Source organism: Palaemon carinicauda, chromosome 1 (genome assembly GCF_036898095.1).
Source record: "Palaemon carinicauda isolate YSFRI2023 chromosome 1, ASM3689809v2, whole genome shotgun sequence".
NCBI lineage: Eukaryota > Metazoa > Arthropoda > Malacostraca > Decapoda > Palaemonidae > Palaemon > Palaemon carinicauda.
In genome coordinates, this window is record NC_090725.1 from 243580252 (window position 1) to 243592334 (window position 12083).

The 12083-nt window shown below is 45.9% G+C and overlaps 1 protein-coding gene across 1 annotated transcript in view; it reads left to right on the forward strand.

The window, feature by feature from the left end:
• The window catches only part of LOC137654634 (transmembrane protein 208), a 73201-nt gene continuing 61118 nt past the window's right edge, over positions 1-12083 (forward strand). The window contains exons 1-2 of the mRNA XM_068388439.1: positions 1-161; positions 10479-10637. Coding sequence (XP_068244540.1) covers positions 156-161; positions 10479-10637 — 165 coding nt within the window. The 5' untranslated portion in view covers positions 1-155. The remainder of the gene's footprint in view (positions 162-10478; positions 10638-12083) is intronic.

Here is a 12083-nt window from a genome sequence, read left to right on the forward strand (position 1 = left end):
CAGTTTTCATCAGGTAAAACTTCAAGTTACTTGAGTCAGATAACAAACGTCAGACACGACTGCAAACTACAAACTGCTCTACTGCACTGACTCTCCAGTCTCCACCAGTCTATCTTTCTCTTTCAAGTGTTGTTCATCTCCCAACAACCTTCAAAATGATGGTAAATATTTACTGTTTTTTATGTATCGTCCATAGGCTTTTCATCCTATTTTCTTCGCATCGGAAATGAGAATAACCACAAAAACTTGATTGCATCTTGGTTTTTATTGGAGAAATTAGATACAGATAGTAAGGTAAGCCTATTTATGCTGAAACTCTAACCCTTAGCCTATTGATTGACAGTGTTAAAATTATAAAGATTTTAATTATACTTTACCGACTGTATAGTTGTAAGTATGTCTTAGATTCATAAGCAAGTTCACAATTTTTCACCAGGGAAAACTTATTTCAGTCAGTCGAATTTTAAAAAACGTCTTCCTTCCGGCCAGTGTATTAGTTGATCTCTCAACATCTTTCAAAATGATGGTAAGTATTTACGTTTTTTATTGGCTTAACAGCATCCTCAAAAAGGAGAATGAACAGAAGTAACAGAATCTTACTTTTTTTCAAGAGTGAGAAACAGACTGGATACAGATGTTAGGATATAGGCCTAGTTATGCTGAACCCCTTAACCTGAGGAATGGACAAAGATATTATGGGTGAAATTATAGAACAAGACAGGACAGCTTTTGTATCAGGAACCACAGCTTTTCCTACAGTAAATAGTGTGTTTCCAAGGAATTTGACTTTTATTTCCACTGCAAATAAGCTGGTCTACCGTTATGGACCCCCCTTCTTGATAGACACAGGTGTGAACTTGGGAGGTTGGGTGTGCGAAGATAAGACCAAATGTGATTATATAACACTTTCGAGATTTGTTGTGGGCCACAAACTTAAAAAACCTACCTAACCTAACAGAGTAGTTCTCAGGTCATAGACCTAGTTATGGGGTAAGCTCTCCAGACCCCACCCCCTTCCCAGGTCTCAAACAAAAAGTCAATCACAAATAAATCCTTACATTATAATAAAGTAAATTAAATAAATCCTTAGGATCTTTTCGGTTTGAGTGCCTATCGAATTTAAAGGTTTTTTTTATTCCAAAGTATGTATTTTGATGTGGAAAACCCTAAAATGATAACCATTTTGTGGAGAAATTATTTATTAACACTTGAATTGGCTTATATCAATCAATATCTTACTGAAATGCTGCGATTTCTCTGTGCACTTTCTTGATTTTCAGGGCACTACTGAACCTAAGAAAACCCACCTAACCTAGCATAGGGGCCCTGTATCCCTACCTAGGCCTACCAGGGGGGGGCCTCCGCCCCCCCCCTGCGACCCCCCCTTAAGGCCACAGTGATTTTCGGGACACTACCGAACCTAATACAACCACCTAACCTAGGGCCCTGTACCCCTACCTAGGCCTAGCCCCTGCGACCCCCCCCCTTACAGCCACTACCTATCACATCCATCAATAAATAATTTCTCCATAAAATGGTTATCATTTTTGGGTTTTCCACATCAAAATACATACATTGGAATAAAAAAAACATTAAAATTCGATAGGCACTCAAACCGAAAAGACCCAATCCTTAGATTATGATAATGGTAAATATATGATACTTTAATTTCTAGCCAAATACATGAACCGTATACTTTCCCTACTCCTCGCTATCTTGTGTTATATGCATGTCTGACCATGATTATTGGGGCAGACCACCCGTTCATGAGTTTTTGAACCCCCTTACATAAAGACAATTATGGTGAACCCCAGTGGGAAACAGCTTTTTTGGGGGTGGGGAAATGCCAAAAGAAGAGTGATTTACAGGAATAATAATGGTCAGAAATGCCAAATAAAACACAAGTTAACCAGTTGGAAAAATATATGGTTCTTGTAAGTGGCTAAAAATTAAAGTATCATACTTATCTATGATTCACTTCACGTCCTTCTAATGGTTTTTGCTTCGCCGTAGGTTCACTTCACTCATGGAAAAATAAAAACTGCTAGATCGGTATATACTGGCAAGCGGTAATTTTGAGCTGCGCTCACAATCCCCGTAGCTCATTATTTCGGGGTTATTTTTTATTTTCACTTGAGTAGCAATAGTTATACACTGAACAGAAAGCGTTTCCATCCTACTTAATTGCCGACATAGATGAAATTTAGATTTTGAAATTGATTGTTCTTCCCTTAAGTTCCCTCTTGGAGACGTCTTTATGTGATGGTGGTATAACTCAGACTGAAGGGAAGGGTGGGAAAAAAATGGCTGTTGTAAAACAACATCGGGAACTTGGACATAAATTATTGATTAAAAAAGTCCCGTAATGATTGTCATACAAAAAAAAAAAAAACAGAAAAGCGGGCCAAAGAGAATGCAAGCAACCCACGCGCAGTAACTCGACATCTGTCTCCCAGATGTAAACAGTGGACTTAAGAGTGAGAGGTAGACTTCACATTTCAATAGACCGATACGTAAGTTATGATGCACCAGCCCCTTTTAAACATAGAGAAAAATACTAGCTAGCGCTTGGCCATTTCTCATAGCGAATTTCAGCTTCACTAGTAGGCTACTGAAAGTATCCTATATTTACGATCATAATCATCATCTCCTCTTACACCCAATGACGCAAAGGGCCTCGGTTAGTTGTTCCCATACTAACAAACCTTCCGTTATTTATGTGGATATTCTTTCAGAGGCAGCTGGAGGTAGCCATTAGACTTTATTTGTGAGGTGGCAACTCTGCCTTACCGCTTAGCGGATTGGCTGGGAGTGGCTGGGGGGTACCCAGCCGCTTCTATGTATACTCTCACAGCGGTGAGAGACGTCACTTTTTCTTTTGGCTTGGAAGAGATCAGACATGTCTGCTCTCCTCCTGAATATCATTGGACTTTTTGATTTTTGCTTCCTCTTTCCAGGTGTTCGTGTTCTCCTTCTGCGATCGCCTTCATCATGCGAATGTGTCGAGGGCGAGAGGGTGCCGTGTGCGGAACCTTCATGTCGTTGTTAGAGACCAACCCGCACTCTCTGTGTCCTACGTGCCTAGGGCATTGTTGCGTGCAGGTTTCGCCCTGCGCAGAGTGTAGGGAGTGGTCTGCCTCCCAGTGGGAGAAGTTTGGGCGGCGTAGAAAGAAGACGACTAAGTACGTTCATTTTCCCTCAGGGGTGAGCGGTGCGAGTTCTTTTTCTTGCACCCCTTAATCCAGTGGTTCCCAAACTATCTTACCTGACGCCCCCTTTTTGCTTCCAGTAGACCCGTACGCCCCCAACTCCTCTCTTTTTTTTTTTATATGAAATGATTCTTACATTTATTTCCAAGCATTGTATAGGAAAATAGATTTCTGTTTGTATTACATTTTAATAATGAAAGCCACTCAAACAAATAATAGTACATTCCAGTAACTAAAAACGAAACATTTGGTTCAAAGTGAGCGAAAAAAAAGTTTGAATATTAGCAAATTGGCAAAATTGAGTTGCAATTTTAAGAATAGATAATTTGAAAACATGGCATATAATATTTGGAAATACTTATGAGACTAAGTCACAATTTCTGGTCAAATTTAGTGAGATGGATGCATGTATGTAATGACAGATATTTGTTCTTTTAATGATTTTATTCTATCAAACAAGTAATTTCGAGCAGATGACTTCACGCCCCCTAGTGGGGCGCGCCCCCCAGTTTGGGAACCACTGCCTTAATCTCTCTCAAAAGCTTGTTCTTGCGCGTGCTCTCACGAAGCACGTGCGAGTAGGAGCGCTTATTGCTTATTTCCTTGGCAATCCCAGGGCACCGGGAAGGGGTTGGTTGTTGCTTCCCCTAGAGGAGCAGCTTCTCCTCAAGCCGCTGGCAAGCCTTTCTCCCTTTCAGATTTGTTTATGGAGACGGCAGACACGGTCAGAAAAGTGATAAGACCACAATACTTCGTGTACACTGGTCCTAAAGGACGGATACTTCCATATCCTAATCTCTCCGTCTTCAAGGAAGTATCTGAGAATCATGCTCGACAACAAGAATACCAGTTCAAGGTGCTTTGTTTCGGTCTTTCTTCAGCACCTCAATTCTTCATGAAATGTTCGTCCTACTGTCATCTTAGGCTCACAGAATCGGCATCTGTGTCCTACGCTATCTGGATGACTAGCTGATTCTAGCAGACTCGGTGGAGACCCTTCTTCAACACTGGGATAAACTTCTGAGGCTTTCCCAAGATCTGGGGATCATGGTAAACCTCAAGTCGTCATCACTGTCTCCCTCTCAACGACTGGTATATTTAGGTATGATAATAGACATTGATCTTCAGAAAGTCTTCCCATCAGATGACAGGAATGTGATACTGAAGAAGATTGCAAGACTGTTCTCAGACGAGAAGAACTCCCAGCCCAAAGGTGGTTGTGTTTGCTCGGGCACATTTCATCTCTGGCCCGTCTAGTTCCCAATGGCCGCCTCAGGATACGATCTCTCCAATGGCGGCTAAAGTCCAACTGGAATCAGGCCATCAATTCCCCGGACATCCTGGTCCCCATGGGACTAGGAGAACAGACGGACCTCAAATGGTAGGTGACAGACGAGAATATGCTCAAGGGCGTTGATCCTCTGGTTCCCCCGGACTTGATGCTCTTTTCAGTTACATCAGAAGAAGGGGTGCCCCACATGCTGCACCATACGACTTCAGGCCTATGGTCAGAATCCGAAAAGTACCAGCACATTAATCTCTTAGAGATGAGGGCGGCCTTCCTGGCCCTTCAATAGTTTCAACAGTTCCTGGCGGGCCACTTGGTTGTGGTATTAAGTGACAACACCACAGTACTGTAGGGGCTTACATCAACAAACAATGCGGTACCATTTCGCAGCCTTTATCCCATCTGGCAATAGAGATCCTGAGATGTACAGAAGACAGCTCGGTGACCTATCAGCTCGCTTGCCCAAATGTGCTCGCAGACAATCTGAGCAGAGCGACTCAGATAGTGGACTCCAAGTGGTCTTTGAATCATTTAGTAGCCAACAAAGTCCTGACTTTTTTGGGGCTCCTCGACTCTAGACCTGTTGGCAACGTCCCTAAATTTCAGGCTTCTGCTGTACTGCTTCCCAGTCCTAGACCCCAAGACTCTCTGGCTAGATGCATTCCTACAATGGTGGGACAACATCGATGTTTAAGCCTTTTCCCTGTTCTGTAATGATGAGAAGAGTACTCAACCAGACCAGATCATCCGGATGGTTCCCAGACCTCCTGCAGCTCCTGACAGAGCTTCCAAGAGAGCTCCCTCCACAAGACGATCTATTCAGACAGCCTCATGCCAACATATTCCACAAACCCGTAGCTTTGCTACAACTTCACGCCTGGAGACTATCCAGCACCCCCTCACTTAGAGAGGATTTTTGCAATAGTTGCAAAGTGGATGGCTGGGGTTTGGCAAAGGTCATCAGCATCAGTCTACCAGGCAAAGTGGAATGTCCTCTCGATGCCACTATTTCAGCAATAGTGGAGTTCCTTGTGCATCAACGGGAGGAAATGCTCCTCTCGGTTTCATCAGTAAATGGTTACCGCTCAACCTTGAGTCTCGCCTTTAAGCTGAAAGGAGTAGATATTTCCTCTTCTCTGGAACTTTCTCTCCTCATACGAAGTTATGAACTTACATTTCCCCAATCGGAAGTGAAACCTTCTCCATGGAACATGGTTCGGGTCCTTCGGTCCGTGAAGGGTCCTCCTTACTAACCATTATGCCAGGCAACTGATCGCCACCTCACTCTGAAGACGATATTCTTACTTGGCTTCAGCCAAAGGGGTGAGCGAACTTCATGGTCTCTAGTATGACATCGCCCATTCAAGGGGATGGGGAGAGATAAGCCTCAGCTTTGTCCCCGAGTTCGTTGCAAAGACTCTAAAATCCGGGATAGCGGATCCTAGATTTGTTTCCTTCCAGATAACGAGTCTGTTCTGTAACTCATGACCCAGATTAACTGTTGCTATGCCCTGGAAGGAGTTTGAGGTACTGTATTACCTCAAAAGGACATCAGCAGCTCGCCCCCGTTTGCCAGCACTCCTTGTCAGCATGGCGAAGGTCAAGAGGAGTATCACGAAGAACACCATCTCTGCCTGGAATCGCAAGGTCATTGACCTGGCGCTGAATCATGATCCTCCTTCAGCACGTTGACCCAGAGCACATTATGTTAAGGGCATTACTTCATCCCTGGTGTTCAAACAAAACTACTCTGGTGCAGGTTCTACAGGCGGGTGTGTGGAAGCGTCAGGCGACTTCACCGCCTACTACTTGCAAGACGTAATCCACAGGAGCATGGAAACTTTTTCCATTGGTCTTGTGGTGGCTGCCCAACAACTAGCTTAACACCTCAAACTCCTTGATCAACAAGTAGTAGGTGGTTGAGGCATTGGTTACCCGAGATTAGTCGGAATGAATGATTGAGAATGACAGGCTCCTTCTTTTCTTCATACTCTCCTCTCTTGGAACTTCTGCAGAGCTGACCTCAACCAACTGCCTGTAAACCATTGTTCCCTTGTGTAACATGGTATTGTGTCAATACTGTACTTTTACGTCCCCATTGGGGTGCTGATTTGCAGCGTTCGTCAGTGTTGAAGGTTGACCCTTTGGCCGTCGTTGATGTCGTGGTGTCAGAGTCTTCGTCTGCTGACTTGCCAGCTGACTCTCCAGTTTCGTCTGTTTCTTCCGCCACTGCTGAAGACTGTGCCTTCCCGTGCCTTCCCCCTTGCTGACCATTTTTCAGGGGTGGGCGAGAAAAGTCCTAAGCTTTTCCTCTTGCACGTGTTTCCTCCTCCCAAGGGTCCACTCATAGACTCCTCTTTGGAGGCCTGCTGCTGCTTCTTATCAGCTTGCTGATCCTCCCTCTCCTGTGGTCGTAGACCCGCTGTACCTGTCCGCCACTTCGCCTTAGAAGTGTTCCTTCACCATCGGTGAAGAGATATCTCTTTGGTACGTCAGCCTCATCTTCGCATTCCTCCTCGAAGGAGGAACCTTTTCGTCCTGCCTCCTTGGACTTTGCTGCTAGTCACTGAACCCTCGTTTGTATGTTGAAGGATCGTTAGCGATCCTCTTCTGAGTATGTTCTCCCTTCCAAAGGGCACATCCAGTCACCTGACCCACATTCGGTTGTTCGCCGACCATCGACTCGCCGTTCGCCTACTCGCCGACCTCATGTTCATAGCTCTCCTGGTTCCTGACCTACTGCTCGCAAACCTATCACTTGCCAATCACCTGCTTGCCGATTATCACCGATCCTTTGATTGGATTTTACCATCATTCCCATCGCATGATTCTCCCGTTTGTCATTCATCCTCCCATCGCAGTTTACCAACGTGCCGATTCCTTATGTGTCGTACTCACGTACTGTTCTCGCCATTTACCAAAGCAATGCGTCACACCAGAACATCATTCACCTGCTCGTGTTTCAGGTACACTACATCCTCCCTCTCGTAGGGCGCCTACGGTTCCAGCACCGACTATTTGTCAATGCTCGCCTAAGCGTTAACGCTTGCCTATGCGTCATCCCTTGCCCACGCTTCAGTGCCCGCCAACGCACCAGCAGTTTTCACCTTCACGTCAGCGTTCACCTACGTGTCGGCACTTGCCATCTTGCCAACATGTCAGAGCTCTCCAATGCGTCAACGTTAGCCGACGCTTGAATGCTGGGCAACGCGTCAACACTTGCCAACATGCCAGCGATTGTCAATGCTCCAACAACCTTTGGTTGCTCAACGCCAAGAACATCGAGGAAAGGAGAGTGGACAACGTCAGCCTTTGACTTCCAAGAAGTCACAGAAGGCCTCTCGGCCACAGTTAGGTGTGCACAAGGAAACTGAACAGGAGCGTAAAGGTAGGTCGGTCATCTCCTCCAAGAACTTTAGTCCTCTCTGCGAGGAGAAGTAGGCTTCTTCTCCACAAGTCACAGTCGCCCCATTCCCTTCCCCACAAACACATAACAGCGCGACTGCTGGGGAAGTAGGAAAGGGGCAAACTAGAAGAGTTCAAGATTCCAAAGTTGCCTGCCCCTTGGAGGGTTTCAACTCAACCTAAGACTTCTGCTTTAGACCTCAAGACTCCTCAGAGGGACCCTTCAGCTTCAACCCTTCAGGGGATCTGTCAGACAGCGCCACCGTCAGCAGACAACCATAATTTGGAACCGTAGTCAGAGCAGTAATGCAGGTTTTCGGACCCCCTCTTTCTTTACGTCTTTCGGAGGCTTCCGGGAGCCTCCCGAAAGAGTCTTCGGTTCCCTCAGACACATGGCAAAGGACCACGGTTGCTTCCCCACGGAAGCGGAAAAGAGGAGTAGCAGAAGTCATGGAATCTTCGAGGGTAAAACTGACTCTGGTGAGAATATCTAGGGTAAGGGCTAACCTTTCTGGTTCCTCTTCCCCTCATTCTCTTGGCTCATCGTCACCTCAGCCAAGAGGCTTCCGCGAAGAAGAGTTTATGCCAGACTCTCCCTTACCAGCTCGGGAGGGAGATTTCCCACGTGACTGTAGTGTCACAGCTTCAGAGGTTTCCAAGAAGGTCGGACCATCTAGGCCTTCAATGCTGGAAACATCTTCCTCCCAGAAAAGAGTCAAAGACTGAAACTTTGCCAAAATCCTCTTTGAGGACTGGTACACCCACAGATGGGGTCAAGTCTGCAGTCAGTCAACCCAAAACTGACCACGATCTACCCCGGGACGAGATCTCGGCGATGGATGACGAAGATCTCGCTGTTAGTCCTGGATCGGAAGGAGAGCAGAGAGAGTCAGAACATGTCTTATGGCATGTTCTGACCTTGATGAGGGCCCTCAATGGTTTATCAGACCCAGAGATGGCTCCTCAAGAGGGCAAGGACACGGTCTTGGATCGTGTCTTCGGCACTTAAAAGCCCTGGAAGTCCAGTGCAGCTTTGCCATGGTCTCAGGGGCTGAAGAGTGCCCAGCGTAAGGTTGCCTCCCAACTCTCTGAATTCTCTGCTTCCTTCTGATCAGACTCTTCCTCCAAGCTACTCCCACCTCCGGGTATCCAACAGAGGAGATATTACGAGATCTTGGAAGAGCCCCGCCCAGCCCTTCCTCTTCACCATTCGTTAGAGAAACTGACAAAGAAGGTCTCTCTAGAGAGGCTCTCCGGCCGTCGGTCAACATTCTTGGCTGCAGAGATTCTATACCAGGATAAGGTTGCGAAGTATGCCATGCGGGAAACTTCTTGGCTGTATCTTTGGTTGGGATCCTCAGGGATCCTGGTACGGACGGAGGATTTTTCCAAAGAAAGTGCCAGGAAGGAGATGGAAACCTTTCTTCTCTCAGGTACCCGTACCCTGGAGTTCCTAGCACACCAAGTGGTGGACTCGTTGGCAAACACCATCCTCAAGCGCAGGGACTTGGTAGCCGAGAGATTCCATCACCAAGTTCCTAATGTTGAGATTGCAGGGCTCCGGAACTGCTCTCTGGAGGGTTACTCTTTGTTTGAGCCCAGGGATGTCGAATAAACTGCGGAGAGATGGAGGAAGACCCATCAGGACTCCCTCCTCCATTGGGCCTTGACATCCCGGCCCTAGAGACCACCTGCTCCTCCGCAGACTAACCAACCTAAGACCTCAACAAGTAAAATGGCAGCGAAGAAAGAGTGTTTAAGAAACCCTTTCATACCCAGGACAGGAAAAGACTAAGTCCTAACGTGGAGGGAAACGGCCTAGAGGTGGCGGCCGCGACCGCAATCACTAGGACAGCCAATCCCCCTGCCTGTTCATCATTGGGGGTATGCCTACAAAGCTGCTGCAACATGTGGATGCACCTGAGGCCAAACCCTGTAGCTATTTATACAGATTGGCCTACCTGCACCAGTCCCCCTTGAAGTCCTACTTCCAAGCAAAGTGAGGCTCACAGCCCAGGTGTGTGAGTGAGAGGGTTAGTTACTAGTCCCCCCCCCCAATAACTAAAAATCTTAATGGCAAAAGTAATACCCCTATAAATAGTTGCAGGTTTGTATACTGTATTTAGGAAAAAATACAAATTACTTCCAAATTAGTAATTTTTACCATGTTTTGAGCATAGTTTTCCTGTTGGTCTTGAGCTACACTTTCATATTAATTTCTTGGACAAAAATTTGCGATCTATGAAATTTCTTGTTCCCGATGTACATATTAATCTCTGGCACTGTCGTTCAGTTGGTTCTTTATACATGTTGTATAAGATTTTTCATAATTCTGACCATCCTTTGCTTTCACATTTTTCCATATTTTACCATCCCGTACATAGTACTAGGTATGCAGTTTAACTTAATTAACAGTCCTGCCTTCTCCATCATAAGGCTCAATTTTGTACTACACAGTATTCTAGATTTTTTTTATTCCAGATACAGTATATTGTTTTAAATTTATAACTTTGAGAAATTGCTTTCATAAAAACAGAGTTGTAGTAAAAGCATAATTCATTGTTCCTCCTTTTCAGACCACTAAACCTGGGAAGCAAGGAACAAAGGGCCAGAAACAGATTCTACAGGAAAATACGGAAACGCTGAATTTCTATCGATTTATGATTCTTGGTGCAGCTGGTATATACTTCATTGTTGGAATGATTTGCTTTGTTGAGTTTCCTACACTTGATTTGGTAATGATAATTATTTTTGTGGTTTCTATCTTGTTCTTGTCCTTGTTCACCTAACGTAGTCTTTTATATTAATGTTTGTTCATTCACAAATGTAAACCTTCATCTTTTAAAAGGAGTATGTTTTTAGAGAAGCTGAATACGGTTGATCAAACTTTTCACAAGGTTGCGGTAGTTAGCTTTGCTTTTCAGTCCTTCTGACACCCCTTTCTGGCGTTTTTAATCTTTTGTTTATTCTTTTAGATGACTGTGTTGGCAATTTGTTACATGTGATGGATTTTTAGAAGGAAGGAAGGATTTGTTCCGTAACTGGAATACAAACCACGCTACTTAATAGGGGGTATTACTTTCGGCGTAGCTGAAATGACGAGCCATTAATTTTTAACGAGGGTTTACTACCCTCACCGCTAGTTAGCGGGGTTAGGGGTGGGTAGCTTGCTACGCCCCCCTCTCACACACCTGTGCTTGAGCTCACTTTGGTCTCGGCTCGGTTGGTGGTCGGACGTGTCCGCTCTCATCTTTGCCGTCATTTGGCAGCCATTTAATTGCTTTTGTCTTTTCTTTTTCTATTTCTGTATATGTGAAGTTGGCCTCTGTGATCATGCACACCTGCCCTGGATTTCCTGACTGCCCCTGTAGAACATTCATGTCGGTGGTTGAGACTGATCCTCACGCCCTTTGTCCTTCTTGTAGGGGCCAACAGTGTGATAGCAACAAGAAGTGTAGTGAGTGTAGGGAGTGGTCTACCTCCCAGTGGGAGAGGTTTTCGCGACGACGGAAGAAGAAATCCAAACTGGATATTTCTCCTTCGAAGGTTGCTTCGAAAGGAGAAAAACCCAAGGCCTCTCCTTCCGTTGCCCAAACCTCCTCTGAAGCTCCCACTCGGTCGGTCTCTTTCGAGAGACCGTCGAGTGGTAGCGTAGACCGATGTATTGTTTATCAACCTCGGGACTCGAGAGATGACGTTGCTTCCCCTAGCGAAGCAGCTCCACCTCTCCCCCCTGGGGAGGATATGTCACTAACCTCCCTTTTCCAGCTTTGGTTTCCTTGGGGCTTACGGGTTCGCCCTCCAAGGAGGTTTTGCTTAACTACATCCGATTGGGTGCCGCTGTCAAGCATTCGTCGTCACCGTCAGAGGTTGATCCTCTGTCTCTTGTTGACGTTGTGGTGTCAGAGGTATCGAATGCGGTATCACCCATCACCTCTTCCACTCCAAACTCTACGGTACCTGACGGCTTAGGTTCTCCCGTTCCTGTTCAACCTACGAGGGAGAAACTAAGTCCATCGTCAGTCTCTCCTGCTAGTGTTTCTTTCCCTCGGGGGAGTTCACTTATAGAGACTCCTCTTCGGAGGACTGCAGAAGGTCAGCTTGCTGATCCAACGCCCCCCAGAGGGCAGATTCGTCGGAAGGCTCGCCTTCCTCTTCGCCTTAGAGGCCTTCCTTCACCT